Source organism: Aspergillus japonicus (assembly GCF_003184785.1).
Source record: "Aspergillus japonicus CBS 114.51 unplaced genomic scaffold BO86scaffold_4, whole genome shotgun sequence".
Lineage (NCBI taxonomy): Eukaryota > Fungi > Ascomycota > Eurotiomycetes > Eurotiales > Aspergillaceae > Aspergillus > Aspergillus japonicus.
Genome location: NW_020291641.1, coordinates 1,116,914 through 1,132,431, shown reverse-complemented (window position 1 = coordinate 1,132,431; position 15,518 = coordinate 1,116,914). Strand labels below are relative to the sequence as shown.

Genomic DNA, 15,518 nt, shown 5'->3' with positions numbered 1-15,518 from the left:
CCTTAATAGTCGGCGTGTACGATGAAATCACATAGTCGAGGCAACTCTCGCCTTCGCCAAGATCGTCTTTGCTATAATCTTCGGCGGCGTGGAATGGAAGCCCATTAGCCAAACCTGTGCCCATCCACCAGACTCGGCTCTTCTCATGGCAGCGAGTGGTTTCAGAATCGGCTTCACGCAGGTATACCATAGCCAGGAGAGAAAGTTATTCTCGTTTCCGGCCTCCGGAGGTAAGTCACTCTCCAGGTCCCTTACCCCTGGCTCTTTATCGTAGCTCCATGCCTTCTTGTGCATCCTATCCATCTCGCGTCTTACCAAGTGTTCGAGGAACCTGTTTACGCCACGAGATAGCATGCTATCTAATCTGAAATGGTCGATGATGCCAGATGAGAGGAGAATTATGGCGTCCGCTGAGGTATACGCGATATTGACGACAATGAACGGGCCTTTTCGGGCACAGTCAACCATCTGCGACAAAGTCAAGGGCAGGTGGAATGTTTCCAAGCCGGCTTTTGCGCAGATGCGCGGGTCAGAAACCCCCCCCCCCCCCCCCACGGCGGTGTTTCCGCTGTGGACCCGCCGCAACGGGTTCGGGGTCATTACCGTGCTTGTGGGTACCACGACGCCGACGCTGTATATCGCAAAATGATCGCATCCCAATCGGCGCGACGGCTTACTTCCGGAATCAGCCAGACCTGCACACTAGAGAATCCTCGACGCACTAGGATTATTCTGCATCGTGATGATCGGCTCACTTCTGTGTCGGCTGGCATGCTCTGTGGTCTATACAACCGCAGAGCTACAGTTTGTCCGCGCACCGGTCCATCGTGGCCCGGAGCTGCTTGGAAAGAAAGGCAGCACCGCCCTCCATAGCTAGCCGGGGTGAAGACTGTAGGATTCAGTAAATATACATTCAAAGGCTTTTTGCAGAAACCTCAGCAGAACTTAGTCTTCTTTTCCTTCTTTACCTTTTCTTCTCTTTCTTCTTCTTTCTTCCCTCCTGTGTCGATCTGAGTCCAAAAGTCTACACATATTTCCAACTCAAAATCCTCAACATACCAGTTCACTACCTACGGTCTATAAGCACTACGCTGTACCATCAGCCCGAATGAGTGAAAACTGTTGTTGTTCCATAAAAACAAGGAGAGAAAGACAAAAACATACAACAGAAGGGATTCGCTGGTGGTCACCCACCCAACTACTACCCTCCCGGCGTGTGGCTTGAGTACGGCTGAGCGGACGGGAAGCCCTATTTTCCACACCCTGTGGTCGTATGTGCTTGGTGGAGAGGTAGAGTAGTATATGTCCATGTTAACAAATGAGGCCGCTCTAGCACTGTGCGAAACCCTGGGCAGGGTTGGGGCGGAGCTACTCCAGGCGAAGATACACAGGAGGATATCTCACCCCATCGATACGATAAGTATGTAACTATACTGAAATCTTGGTATCCACTGGATCTGGATCTTTCGCTGGTATACTGGTTACTACTGAACACTGTATCGAGATCGCTAAGCTGTCAAGATAGCGTAAGATCATTGTTCTTTTTCTTCTTGAGATCTCGCGAAGGCATGCAAGCATATCCCGCGGGAAAAGATACGAAAAAGTAACCTCCAGGGCCTAACAGTTCAGACACCGGTTATAGGTCCTTGATTGTCAACATACACGGAATACATCCTTGGTGTCGTAACCTATACAGTACCTGAAAAGTCCCAGAGAATCTATGTTGGCTATAGTTGCATCTTTGTTTTTTCTACCGGACGATAACAAATTTTTGAGTAAAATCTCCTGAAAATAGCTCGAAGTGGCAACGCTGTCTTTCAGTCTTATCCTCGAAAGTCAGTATAGACTCCTACAAGTCTGGAAGACAGTTACTGGATGGGAAAGGATAACACAGGCGAAGCTATAGTCAAGCCAGAGGGTTTACTGCTAACAAGTTAAACCCGCCGCCACCGCCCCAGGCGAGAAAGCTGAGGACAGAACCGCCCCTGATTCTTCCCCTCCCTCTGCAGGCGTCTGGGCGAAGAGAACGATTTATACTTCCGAGAGTCGAAGTAGATAACATCAAACCAAGTCCATCCTACAACGATTAAGCTGAAAGCGGGGCGACGAATGGGGTGGTTAGAAAGGGCTTCTGGGACGGATTCGCAGCGCACACGTTGTGGACTTGATGGAGATCGATGGGAAAAGGGTTCGTTTGCAGACAAGTTCGATGGGTCGGATGCTGGCATACCGGAACGACTGCGGAGCACCAGTAGACAGAATGGAATTAGGTGGGTTACTTGATCCGCGTTTTGAGGGGCCGGGGCTGTTGAGAAAGGGTTATTGATAGTCTCCGTGTGATGGGCTGTAGTGTTGATATAACTCCTTATCATAGCTAGCATCGACGGGGTATATGCGCAGACTTATAAGCCCACATAGGTGATATGTAAGTAGTTCGCCAGTCCCCAACCCACATCACGTCGCATACAAACTCCATCGTGATCCCCGTAAAGCCCGTGAAATCGATTTCCCCCCGCTTGGCGCTGTCGGACCCGCCTTCAACAACTCGAACCGACCATCTGGTTATAGGGGTAAATCTGGTGTACGCGGGATCCTCACTAAAGACACCATCACAATGGATCGCCTTGGAGCGGGGCTCGTACTCGAAAAGCAGCTTTCGTGCGACTCCCACGTAGCGCATGGTTGGGGCCAGAAGGGAAGCGAGGACTCTGTCTTCACCGAGATCTTCATCAATATCTTCAGGTGTACGATCAGAGACAGTTGAACTGGAATGTGCAGGAGCTGGATCTGTGGGATTCCGATCCACGAATTGAGCATCAGTCCCCAATTCCAGACGTACAGGGAGATTGGACTCTGTCGTGATACCCTCGAGCCAACATCTGGTTCGTTAGCTTCATGTAAGGGATACTGAGGACATTTGAAAGATACCTTGCACAAGTCATTCTGATACGTGCGAAGCCATTCCATAGGGGCGCGTCCCGATCAATATCGAAACTGATAGCCTGGCCCTCTCCAAGGGCCACTCGTGCTTCTGTTGAGAGCTCGGATGGGCCAACATTCAATCTGAACGTTCTTCGTAGGATATTTGTCATGGCAGAGAAGACAGTGATTGCTTCGCAGAGCTTGGCCATCCCTTCTTGGTAGTCGCCAATTGATTTGATCGGGGACTGGTCCGTGATTAGCGCTAGGGTAGAGTCAGTTCAGTTCAAAGACAGTAGGGGCGATGGAGGAGAGGCGCACGGTCAGAGAGAGTGTGATAGCGGTAGGCCTCAGTGAAGGCATGGAAGTCAAGGTAAACCTGATGACGAATGGCGAGAACACGATCAAACATGGCACGCGTCAGGATAGTCAAAATTTCTGTATTGTTGGCAATACGAGTCGCCGCAGTTGAGAGACGGGACTCATCACGCTCACCCATTGACTGCTGCATCAGAACAGTGACATAGTCATCAGCCCTTTGAACGAGACTGGCCTGCGTCAAGATGTATGTTTCGGCCTTCACGACCATCTTTCTCAATGCCTGAAAGTATTCATTCTTCCCCGAGATACCATATGTGGACAGCGACTCCTCCATGTAATCGATTTCGATATTGAAGCACCTCCATTCAGCAATGGCATTGGGCATATCGATGAACTGAGTGTCTGGCCTTTGAGTCTTAGCAGTTTTAGACTTGGCGGTTCCTGTCTTCTTGTCGACCTTAGAGAAGGTATCAATCACTTTCTTGACTGTCACGGAAATCGTTTTCAGCCTTTTGAGAACCGGTGCGATCTTGTCGTAGATATTTTTAAGTGCTTCGGCCACCTTGAGAAGTTTTTGAGCTACTTTACCGGCACCCTTTGCAGCGTCTGTGACATTTTTCATTGCGGCTGGGATTGACCCGGCCGTAAGCCCCCCCGAGGCGATAGCAACACCAATTGAAACGCTTATATTTACAACCTCCCAGGCGACTTTCTAGTGGCTTCTTTGATCTGGTCGACCTTATACTTTTCGATTCCTTGTTGGAACTTATTACCGAGCTGGCCCAACTCGGCCTGGGCAGTATTGAAGATCTGCTCTGCCTTCTCATTGGACTCCACTGCATCGTCGTATTCTCTCTTCTTGATGTCGTGTAGTACCGCGTACGTCTTCATCGCATCTTGACTCTTCGCTAGCGTATTGAGCGCCACACTACTCTGCACAGAGCGGGTTCCAGCCGTGAGAAGAAAGTCGCGAAAGGAAGTCTCGAATGCCAACGCCGCATCAAGTCGAGACTTGAGAATCTCCTTGTAGCCGTCTATGCTGACTGAGGGGACATTCATCACATCCGCATTGCCCACTAGAGACGAAGACGCGTTAGCTGGCCAGTTCTACATGCAGAAGAACATTGGAGTCCCGGGCTCTTACCCAGTCCAATTCGAAGAGCATAGGCCGTTTAATTGAGTTGCTGAGCCGCTTCATCTCCCGTCAGGGCGATAACAAAATCGAGCAGTTTCACGGCCAGGGGTGGATCCCGCGAAGCGTGGGTCTCAGCAACGAGTATAAGGAAGTGAAAGAGGCGGGGGAGGTCACTGTGACAGCCAGAAACAGCACTCGGGTACCTTAAAAAGCAGATACAGGAGTCAAGACAGCAGCGTACTCATTCCAGAAACCCCTATCCTCCGGTGCTCCATCGTCTCGAAGGAAAGTCAGATCGTTGATGGTTTTCATGGAGCAATCTGGTGCGATGCGTCGCTTAAAGCAAAGGGCTAAGCGCTTCTTGGGGTTGTCTGAGGATCTTTATTGATTGAAACAGAAGTCTGCGGGAGACAGACTACTCACCATCGTTGCATTCAGAGGTTCGTTGCGAGTCGACGTCCACCGTTATACTTCCCGTGCTGATGATGGTTTAGAAAAGAGTGCCAATCTAACACGGTCAATTCAGACGGGGCTGGATGCAATCCAAAAGGCCATTGACGCTTTGCAGCATATTATGGGTTAGTCCTCCCCCATCGGGAGAGGCGTTCCGGACATTCTAAAGAAACGCGCAGGTGCATTCAGTAGATTGGAGACAGATCTGGCTCAAGTAGCCAAAAAGCTGGATTTCGTCAAAGGGAATGTGGCGCAAGGAGGCAAAATCAAGCTGAAGAGGGCATTCATATTATTCGATGAAGCAGGAGCTTCATGGGCAAAGGTAAGCGTTTTCTTTTTCTCTTCTAACGAGTCTGTGAAAAAAAGTAGCAGCAGAGGCCCTGGCGCCACCCCCTAGGTCTGCGATCTGGCACAGCAGTTCCAGCAACATGGCTTGATCAAGGAGATCGACCCCGAGAAGCTAGCCGATGAGAACTCGGAGATCAGGCAGCATCTGGAAATTCTCAGTGCGAATTTCGGCGCCTCCGACTGCACAGACGCATCCAAGATCCTTTTCAACGACGGTGGGGACCTTCGCATTCCGAGTGATGGCCCTGGCCTCCTCGATCCATGGCACAGAATGCCGAAAACCATTTCCATCTTGCACCAGTACCGAAAAGAGAAGCGAATCTTTGTGTGCAAGGAGGGCACTGGCGTACATCACCTGAAAGCCGGGGAGATCCAGCAGTCAGTGTCAGTCGATGGAGAGAGCATCTGTCGAGCGATTACCCCGGGGTCCAAGCCAGCCGATTCCTAGGTCGAGATTCTAGCCATTGTTTATGGTCCGGAAGTGGTGGACGATAAGAAAGTTTACGAGTACTGTTACTCGCAGCTTTCAAAAGGAGAGTCAATCCACTGGACCAACGAGAACTTTGGCGGCGATACCTGGGTCGGGCAAGCCAAGATAGGCACTATCTTCTATACTAAAGATGGTGGCTTCACAGTGGGGCAGTGCTCGGGTCGGGAGAAGGAACGGATAGATTGGAAGATTTGAAATGAGACCAGTTTCTAGATCGGAGGTGAACTGCCGTGGGCTCGGGAGATGCAATCGAAACACTGCATGAAGTATCGGTCGAGGAGCATCAGCCTCTAATACTTCTACATAGTACTCCCATGAACATTCCCATCATGCACTGACTAGTTACTCCTTGTAGTAGGCAATAGAACCACCAAAAACAATGTGAATGCTGGCCTGAACAAGAGATCAGAGCATCCCTAAGCTCACATCCCATCCATTTATCGAGACGAATTGCAAGGAGATACACATTCTGCTCGTAACCTTGCAATAGGGTCACGTAGAATCAGTGAAGCAGGATAAGTTCCCTGAATCTTCTCTGTGTCTCAAGACCTGCGTCCCTTGTGTGCATGTAGCAAGAGATAAGAAACAACATATCGCAGACTTGGTTCCCAGAACACCTCTCCCTCCCCCGAATCCTGCAGCCTCGTGCAGCTCCAAGCTCTCGCTCCGACCAGTTTTGTAAGTCGGCCCATACTTAAATCAAGGTGGTATCTTGTTGTTTTGGTCCTCTTGTAGATATAAAACTCCTTGTATCCACGATTAACAGCGAGCAAACCCCAAAATCCATTAGGCTACCTAGATAATAGGCACCGAGGCTCGTTTACAGTATGCCTGAAACTACCTAGGCGGGAGTCGTCATTTTTAGGTTTGGTCGGGACGGGACGGAACCTGACTCGACTTAGGGCCGGCCGGCCCGCCCCTTGTGCGGCAATGAATATCAAAGATAGGACACCAGTCCCTAATATAGAAACAGAAGTATCTTATTTTTGTCGCCTAAAGTAAGACTAGGTAAGGCATGACTTCCAAAATGTTCATCAATCTCCGTGCTTCGGAATGTCCCTCCGATGAACTGGCATAAATAGAGACAGGGGATGGAATTTTACAATTGAATGCTGGGCCCCTTCACTGATCATCTCGTGAGCCTATATACCCAGGTCCCCGACAGCAATGCTAAGAGATGCATGCATGCACTACCTGAAAGCACTAGATGGAGCTGCGCCTGCCCTTGGGGCTAGTAAAGTCCTGGCTAGTAGGCCTTGATATGTGATTAGGTAGCGACGGCGCCGACATCTGCAAGCAACGCTTTAATCCAGAGATCTTTTTCTCCGCCGACAGCTCCGCCTCGATTCCCTGGTCCTCGATCTTGTGCATATACTGCTGTGCTTGCTCTTTGATCTCCTCCAGATGCCGTTGGGCTTGTTCCTCCATCTCCTTCATGCAGTCGTTGGCAGTGATGCGTACCTCGGTGTTACTGTCCTCCACCTGGTCGCGAAACTCGGTCTCGTGAAGGTGGCAGTCATCCAAGAATTGATCCCGGCACTCGCTCACGGCACTGTCGATAATCGCGTTGAGGATATGTGGTTCGATGAAACACTTGATCTTCTCCTCGACGATGCGTTCGAGGCGGCGTTCCATGGACACCATCTGGGCAGGCATAATTTTCTCGGAATCGGACAGAATATGACTCTCGGGATCCTCGGGTACAGCCTGTAGGCATCGAGATGCTAATCGAATCAATAATTTGCGGATCAGGTCGGCGGAAGCACCACGGAGCATATGTTCGAGACGTGCAAGTGTGTCACGCTCCGTACGGCTTGGAGAGGAACGGCGTGTGAAGTCGGTTGGCCGGATCGAGGCGGATGAGGGAGACGGAACAGTACTCGGTGTATTAACTTCGGTGGGACAGCAGGGCGGTTCCGGGGATGTAAAGAGCGGTCTCCTTCGTCTGTCATCCTCGGATGGTGAGATTAACGAGTGGTCTATATACGATTAACAAAGCTACTGTAGAAGGCTTAAAGTACAAGGTCTACTAGATGATGGAATACCTCGGGCCCGTTTCGCACCTACATGCGCTGACTTGGGTTCCTCATTATACGGGGGTGGATCTGCTTGCTTGACCTGCTCGGACGCGGGCTCCTCATAATCTGGCGGTCGCTCAAGCAACACATTCAAATCCTTCCAAACTCTCTCGACCAGACCTTGGCGAGAGTCATCGAAAGATACTGCTTTAAGGCTTCTTTTCTCAAGGCCACGGACGAAAGCCTTCAGCATCCCGAGTTCGCCACTCACAAACTGCCGCGCGGCAAAATGAATACGTAGAGATTTGGATTCACAGATCCTTGCAAAAGCAGCGAAATTCCAATCTCCATGAGTCGCGGGGAGTGGAGATGACATCTCAGACGGGCAAAGAACTGTCCCCTCCGCAGGCGCCCGATCAAGTTCCAGTATCAGTGTTGAGACGTCCCGAACGTGTTTTACTCTCGTCGGAAGTTTCGAAGCAAAATAGTCTGAACAAAGTGTTTCGTCGCTGGCCGAGATTAAGCTACATGTTTTGACCGACTCGGGAGGGACTCTCAATATCAGCGTATCTTCTTCACCGCTCAGACGATTCGATAGATGTGCCTTGATACTGAGAGAAATGCATCCTTGGTTAGTATTCTTATCATAAGCAAAACGAAAGCCGGCAAGAGAGGGATTCTCGCGAGGAGATGTAGAAACCAGAACGGCCTTCACGCGTGAGGCCCACGGCGGGTTTGTCGATGATGAGTCGGTCATGGTGCGGTCGTTGCCAGATTAAAGAAGTCGAAAACCCTCGATGGAATCGAGTTTACCCTTTCCCACCCAGGCTTTTGAGAACAAAGTGAGCAGCCCTGACTCGTAATACGTGCATGAAATCAGCAACGATGATGAGAGGAGTAAAGGTAGTAAGAGCTTCTTGCGGCCTGGTCACGAGAGCGTGCCCAATCTGAAGTCAATAAATGAAATCAGAGAGTCCTATGAGAACACAGGAATGGCAGGCCTGGCGGCGAGAGCGGCAAGCAGCAAATACTTCCTCTAAGAGGGGGATGGATTTCGTCACAAGTGAGAGGATGAAGGAGAGAAGGAGGAGAAGGAAAGGTGGAGAAGAGCCCGGGGGGAAGTTGGCGACGCGACTTCCGGAAGCGGATTTACATTTGCTCCGACCTGCGCTGGGGGTTTCCGCTTACGTCATTATGGATGCCTGGCGCACGGACCTTCCGCAGTACATCAAAATCCGGAATTGGAATCCGGCAAGCGGCCAGACCATGATGGATCAATGGCCTTGTTTTTGTTTAAAGAGTAGGCTACGGAGTATTTGCTACCTAGCACCTAGCATCCGCAGGGGAAGTACAATTTGGGTATCATTATGCGATGCGAACCAGCAGCAGCATCTCATTAGAACACAAGATGTAGTAGTCATAAACCTGGATTCATTATCCGAACCTGAACCGCTCTCATCTCATCGAATCCGAGGATAATCATCCAACTCATGTCGCCCGCTTTTGATCAGCAAAATAACAAATAAGTCCCACGTAATAATATGCACCGAGATAAAGAGGAGAGTAAGATATAGAAGAGTAGGAAATACCAGCCACAAAAAATGAGAAGTCATCGATAGTCCGGCCGTTGAATCACCCCCTTCGCATCCACAGGAAGGTACGCCCCGCCGCGGCGGTCACGCTCACTTAGAATCGCTTGGTCGGCTCGAACCCACTGCTTGAAGGGGGTATTGGGGTCATCCGACCAGACTGGTCCTGTCGGACGGAGATGGCGAAGGGACAGGAACCAGTTCTCGTTCATGTCATCATCAGTGTCACTCTCTACCTCGGATGTGGTCTCGGGCTGCGCTTGCGGTTGAGGAGCGGGCGGCGGGGACAGCGGTTCTTCGCCGAGTTCGATGCTGGCGGTCTCGTGGTGTTCCTCGATGCCCATGAAGTCATCGTTTTCCTCATCCTCCTCGGACTCGGACGCGGTCGTCGCGTTGGGATCGGCCGGACCCGCATTTTCGGGGTCGGAGTGCATTTCTGGAGATACTGGTGCTTGCTCAGTAGAGCTGGCTCTATCCTCTGTAGCGTCAAAGAGCAGAAGCTCCACTTCGCTCTCCATGACAATATCCGAGTGCTCGGCCGGTTCTACTAGTGCGTGTTCGGCCGAGCCGGCGGCGTGCTCCGCCAGGACATAGGGCAGAAGCTCGGTATCGCTGTCCATATCAGTGTCGGAGTGCTCTGCTGGAACTGGCAAAGCTTGGTCGGGAGCGCTGGCTTCATCCCCTGCAAGACCAGAGTGCAGTTGCTCAACATCGCTCTCCACATTAGCATCGAAGGGCCCTTCTGACTTAACTGAACCATTTCTGACGGATCGTAGTTCGGCCGCAACCATGACATAGCGCGGCTCCTCGTCAGCGCTCCCAGTCTCCGCGTCCGAGGGCTCCGATTGTTGTTTGGCAGATACTGTTTCGTCTCCTGCAACAACAGCGTCTCGCTCAGCCGAATTCATCGCACTCGTCTCTTGAGCAGGCACATCACTGGTGCCTCCGGCAAAGGGCACTTCTTGCACTTCCGGCTGGGCGGGCTCTGCCCTATACTCTGCAACAACAGAATGTGAGGTAGCTGCTGAGTCCTTTTCTCCGTTTTCCTGATCAAATGAGTTCTGGATGTCCTGGATGACCGATTGGTCGTGTTCTCCCCGTCCTTCGGAGGCCCCACTTCTGTGATCAACGGCAGGAGTGTCTTGATTTATCGACGCATCGTGTTCTTCCGCCTCGGAGTTATTTAGCTCCCCTGCTGCATCAGACGGCAAGTGCTTCGCTGAACCAACTCTTTCGACCTCCATGTAAGTGGTATCGTGTAAGCTTTGCCCCGTTGACTCATTATGCTCTTCTGGTTCGTGAGACCCAGCCTTGTCTGCAAGAATGGCCTGTGGCTGTTCTGCTACGTCCAATAGCGTAGTTCCTTGGCCAACAGAGTCTTGCGTGTTTGTATTCGACGACTCTTGACTTTCTACTGTCATATCGACATCTTGGCTTTCTTCGTCAGGTGTGTCGTGGGCCTGAGACTGATCTTGTTCCCCCACGGTGGTGGGCCCTGCTTGGTCCGCTGCAGCGACGGGTTGGAGGTGCTCCGCTGAGTCCATATCCTCGGCTTCCTGGCCAACTGTGTCATGAAAGTCTTCCACGATCGACTCGTTCTGTTCTTCCAGAGTGACTTCCTTAGCTGCAATCAATGATGGCGGGTGTTCTGCTGTGTCCACTTCTTCCACCCCCTGATCGACGGCAGTGTGGGCATCTTCAACAGGTACGTTGGCATGCGCCTCAAGCACGGAGGACAGTGCTGCGTTCCTTGCACTGATCACTTCCGGGTGTTCTTCTGGGACCACCGATTCCGACTCTTGGCCAGCCATAATGTCAGCATCTTCCAAGATCGATTCATCTGGGCTTTCCAACTCGCCCATTGAGACATCTTGGCTGTCTTCAAGCTCGTTTACTTGGCTGATTCCCACATGCTCGGACACTGTCGTCTCAGCTGTTTGATCAGTCACAGTGCGATCCTTAGTTTGCGATTCATGCTGAGACTGAACAGCGAGGATTAGCTCCGCTGGTATTGGAGCGGCGTCACAATCAGCCATCAAACTGCCCTCGACTTGCGAAGCATGCTGCTCGGGCTCAGCCACAGGGACTAGCTCCGCTAGTATTAGAGTGGCGCCGCTATCGGCCATCAAGGTGTCCTCGACTTGCGAAGCGTGCTGCTCGGATTCAGCCACTGTGATCGGTCCCGCAGATGTCGGAGTATCGTCACGATCAGCAATCAAACTGTCTTCGACTTGCGAAGCGTGCTGCTCGGACTCAACCACGGTAACTGGTTCCGCGGGTGTTGGAGTGGTATCTCGATCATCTATGTAATGCTCCTTAATGTGCTGTTCGTGCTGCGCAGTCTCAAATGCTGAAACTTGGTTGCCTGGAGTTGGTGTCGCTGCCTCAGATATCTCCCCACTTTCTAAACCACTAGACTCTGAAGCATTCTCTTTCTCGAAAGCGGTAATCCCATCGTGCATGGGGGCATATTCCAGGGCAGACTCGTAAGCGCTGGCTGAGCTCGTAGGTATTACAAGCCGCTCTGCTGAGGCAAGGTCAGAAGACGCATCTTCCTCAGTGTGCTTTTGCTCTGTATGGCGTGTCATATTCCAATTCCCGGCCTGGGCGACAGATTGAGGCTGGCGATGGGGAGTGGGTGACGACATTACAGACGATATATCCATGTCAGTGTCGGACAAGGTGGCCTGACTCCCTGGCTCGAAAGAGTCAGCTTTCAGGTTAGTGAAGCGGTCCACAAGACTGCCAGTAAACGATGTGTCTAGCCTAGGTGGCGAGGCAGGTACAGGAGCAGGCACATGGTCCTCGTTGGCTGGGTCATACTGTGCTGCTGCAATCGCGATACCCTGCGCTGTCAGGCTTCGCTTCTTGTATACAGGTCGGGAAAAAGTAGCTGCAAAATAGTCTTCGTAATCCATGGACTTTGATTCCGATGCCTGGCTGTGCTGTATATAGCCAGGAAAATCTTCCGGATGCTTGATAATGAAGTCATCCCATAAGAACGACCGTTGCAGGTGGCCCTTAGCTCGCACAGCCTGAAGCTTATAGCAGAGCTTGGAGAAGTGATGAAAGTCGCCACTATAGTTTGGATAATTACGACAGAACTTCCCATAAGTCTGATGAGCTTCCCAGCTATCAGCGGGATTGCGGGGACTCTGTTGATGCAATGCGCTGGAAGCTGGTTCAGGCGCTGTTTCAGGCGGCTGCGTTCGAGGTCGTTTGGATGGGCCACATGCCTCGTTTTCAAGAGCAGACGCAGGACGTTTCGAGACCACTCCCACGGAATGCCGGTTTGACGATCTCTGTGCCAGAAAATCGGAGCTAGCTTCTTTTTGACCATCGGTCTCGAGCGGCAGAGATGAGGGCAGTACGACTCCCATAATCACACTCGCTTCACGCAGTCTCGGGGCACTTGAATCTAGAACCACATCTGCGGTAGAACAGGGCGTTGGGTCCTGCGTTGGTAGGTCCCGACTATTCATCTGTGTCCCAACAATGTCCACTCGAATTTCCGCGTTAGTGCCCTGGGATCGATCATGTGGAAGACTTTGTGAAGAAGATCCCTTGTTGGTGCTACTCCCGACTGAATTCAGAATTCGTGACTGAGATGAAGATTTGTCTACACTGGGTGACTGGGTACTAGGGGCCTGCACTTGCGGGGCTTTGCTACTCAGTTCGGGCTGAGAATGGCGGAACCGTCTCAAGTTGGTCTCGGGGGTGTCCAGAACCTGCACCTGATCCTGTGTAGCAGGCGCAGGAAGAGACGGGCCTGAGCTGGTTATATCCCGCTCCGACTGACTGACAAACTGCGACTGAGATAGTTCGACTCCGAGTGGACAAGGCACAGAGGTGTCCATCATGGAGTCATCACTGTCTCCATCCGAGTCATCTCGTAGACTATGGTCTCGAACTGTGATGCTTCGCCGAGCAGGATGGATACCTGTTTTGGCCCGACCAGCAACGCCCCCTGACTTCTCAGACCCCGTGCTTAGAACACGCTGACGGAATTCCGGAATAGACTCTTCGGCCATACGTTCCGCTTGCACTTCGGGTCTATCTGCCAACGGTACATTTCGCCCTAGCCTGCGCGGGCTCCCTCTTATAGGGCTACTATCTTCAGGCAGGGCTGGACGTCGACGTATAGTCTGTTCCGGGGAGCTTTCTGACCACTGCGACGTCAGAGGCTCGCCTTCTGAGTCTGAATCGGCTCGAGGTGTGGGGCTGGGAGGATCAAGTGGAGGCCTTTCGGACGGAGGCGATTCCGGTGTTGCTTGTTCCGGTGACCTTTCGCTAGCGGCGCGGGCTCTTCGCGTCACAACAGTGTTCCACTGAGCAAGTAGACGAGGCGGTACGTGGCCTTGTGGTTTGCTTTCCCCGGGTAGAGGTGGTATCCAGCGGCGCTTATGTAACCCTAGTAAATCCTGTTGGTCCTTGGGTATACGAATATCCCGTTCCTCAATTCGAGGTAAATCCTTCCAGGGGTCTTCAAGGCAAAGTCCCGGTTTCTCCAGCGGCTGCTTCTCATTAACTACCGCCCTGTGAGATTGTTGGGCCGTCTGCAGTGAGGGACTAGTTTTTTTCTCTGCGCGTTTCTGAGACAATCCTGCTGGCTGTGGCTGTGGCTCTGCTTCAGAGCGACCATTTGGCGGCGCAGAGTTCCTTGATACTCTGGGCAGGGATTCGCTGTCCGTGGCGGGAGGCTGCGAAGCTATCCGAAGGAACTGATTGCTCGATGGGCGCGGGACTGGTTGCGCGGTTGCACCCAGCACGGTAAAGGGCAAAGGCGTGATGTCTATATCAGCCCTGGCATGTTCTGCAGTATAATACCTGGTAGAAGGTATGTTTGCCATTGCTGTAGTTACAGCAGTCCCGTGCTGGTGATTCGGAATCGGGGGGAGGGGAGGTATGCGACTCAGTTGATCCGAAGGGCTTTTAATCCCAACCCGCTGATCTAGCATGGCAAGGAGAGTAGAGACCCTATCACTTGTGCCCGGGCGTGGCGGACGCTGCGTAGCCTGAGCCTGAGGAGCTGGATATACCTGGGACATGAAACCATTCTGCGAGGCAGGCATTTGGAACGACTGATGGGTCTGCGAAGAGAACGAATCCTTGGCTCGAGGGGCAGGCGCCATGATATGCTGCAAAGATTGCTTGGCATCTCTGGACGCATCTTGCATCAACTTATAAACCGGATGTTTCCGAAGGGTCTTCCCCTTTGCGGGGGTCTTGACCCTGGCCGAGCCCCATTCTACCTTGAAACGTTGGACATAGAGATGGACCTTCGGGGTTGCCGTGGTATATTCCAAGACCAGCTCAAAGTCTTCCAGCTGAACACGGTATCCTCGTATCTCCGCCTTGCTGAACGGATGCTGTGGGTATCTCTTCTGATAGTCCTCCAGCGCCTCTCTGGAAAAGATCGCTTCGACTTGGGCATCTGAGTCGGTCACATTGAGCTTGTTAAAGTGGCGGTCTTCCGTACACTACCGAAAGAGTTTCTTGTCAGTGCTGCGAGATCTAGGAAGGGGAAGGTGGCTCACACTGTTCACCAGAACGCTCTTGATGGCATCGGTCCGGAAGCGGAGGTTGCTCTGGTCGTTCTCAAAAGGGATTTTGACCGAAGTTTTATTCAGATAGGAGCTCAGGAGGCGTTCAATCATCGAAGCAATCCATTTCGTTGGAGTATCCATCATGGAGGAGGAAACTCGCCTAATGTGCTGCTACAGCAGCGCATAGTAGCCTGGGCGGGGATACAAATCAAACCAAAGATCTGACATTTGGTGTCTGCATACGGGAATGCTTTTAGTTATGCAAAGTAGCGTGACAGTCACTGATCTGTCCGAATCACTACTAGATAAGGTCCACAGCAGCAGCCATTAAGATAATATAGAATGACAAGTCGAGAGCAAAACGCCAACACCCCCTCTCCTAGTAGAAACCATGCTTTTTTTCTTCCCTTTCACCTTGATCGCCGTGTAACGCGAGCTCTGCCGATTTGACGCGTCTGACCGCCTTTTCTTCTGTGTGGCGCATGCTTATCCGTCAATAACCTGAGGTCACCAGCCACAGCCCCTCCCGGTGCCACAAACCACGTCATTGGGCAGCGGCACATGTCATGGGCTTCGTCCCAATCCCTGCGGCTTTTGCTTGTCCCTCCTCTCTGTCTCTGTGTCGCCTGTGTCGCCGAGTCTAGACAATGAATCACCGAATAATCTTCCAACTTCCTCCCGAGTCGCCTTCTCCACCTG

General features: G+C 51.9%; 5 protein-coding genes across 5 annotated transcripts; 1 reads left to right on the top strand and 4 right to left on the bottom strand.

Moving 5' to 3' along the window:
• Positions 1–27: 27 nt before the first annotated feature.
• BO86DRAFT_395756 (uncharacterized protein) lies at positions 28–3,862 on the bottom strand (the record flags this gene model as incomplete). The annotated part of the gene is made up of 4 exons (XM_025673353.1): positions 28–468; positions 2,468–2,879; positions 2,929–3,184; positions 3,241–3,862. The coding sequence occupies 4 exons, from the start codon at positions 3,860–3,862 to the stop codon at positions 28–30; spliced, it is 1,731 nt and encodes a 576-aa protein (XP_025532214.1).
• Positions 3,863–3,930: 68 nt separating this feature from the next.
• BO86DRAFT_395755 (uncharacterized protein) lies at positions 3,931–4,299 on the bottom strand (the record flags this gene model as incomplete). Its single annotated transcript, XM_025673352.1, has 1 exon — positions 3,931–4,299. One exon carries the CDS (start codon positions 4,297–4,299, stop codon positions 3,931–3,933), a length of 369 nt encoding a protein of 122 aa, XP_025532213.1.
• Positions 4,300–4,685: 386 nt separating this feature from the next.
• Positions 4,686–5,624, top strand: BO86DRAFT_395754 (uncharacterized protein; the record flags this gene model as incomplete). The annotated part of the gene is made up of 4 exons (XM_025673351.1): positions 4,686–4,698; positions 4,870–4,953; positions 5,008–5,150; positions 5,226–5,624. The coding sequence occupies 4 exons, from the start codon at positions 4,686–4,688 to the stop codon at positions 5,622–5,624; spliced, it is 639 nt and encodes a 212-aa protein (XP_025532212.1).
• A 1,034-nt stretch (positions 5,625–6,658) lies between these two features.
• Positions 6,659–8,441, bottom strand: BO86DRAFT_354016 (uncharacterized protein; the record flags this gene model as incomplete). Its single annotated transcript, XM_025669556.1, has 2 exons — positions 6,659–7,645; positions 7,697–8,441. The coding sequence occupies 2 exons, from the start codon at positions 8,439–8,441 to the stop codon at positions 6,870–6,872; spliced, it is 1,521 nt and encodes a 506-aa protein (XP_025532211.1). The 3' UTR covers positions 6,659–6,869.
• Positions 8,442–9,087: 646 nt separating this feature from the next.
• On the bottom strand, positions 9,088–14,960 carry BO86DRAFT_406650 (uncharacterized protein; the record flags this gene model as incomplete). Its single annotated transcript, XM_025674206.1, has 2 exons — positions 9,088–14,753; positions 14,811–14,960. The coding sequence occupies 2 exons, from the start codon at positions 14,958–14,960 to the stop codon at positions 9,294–9,296; spliced, it is 5,610 nt and encodes a 1,869-aa protein (XP_025532210.1). The 3' UTR covers positions 9,088–9,293.
• Positions 14,961–15,518: the final 558 nt, after the last annotated feature.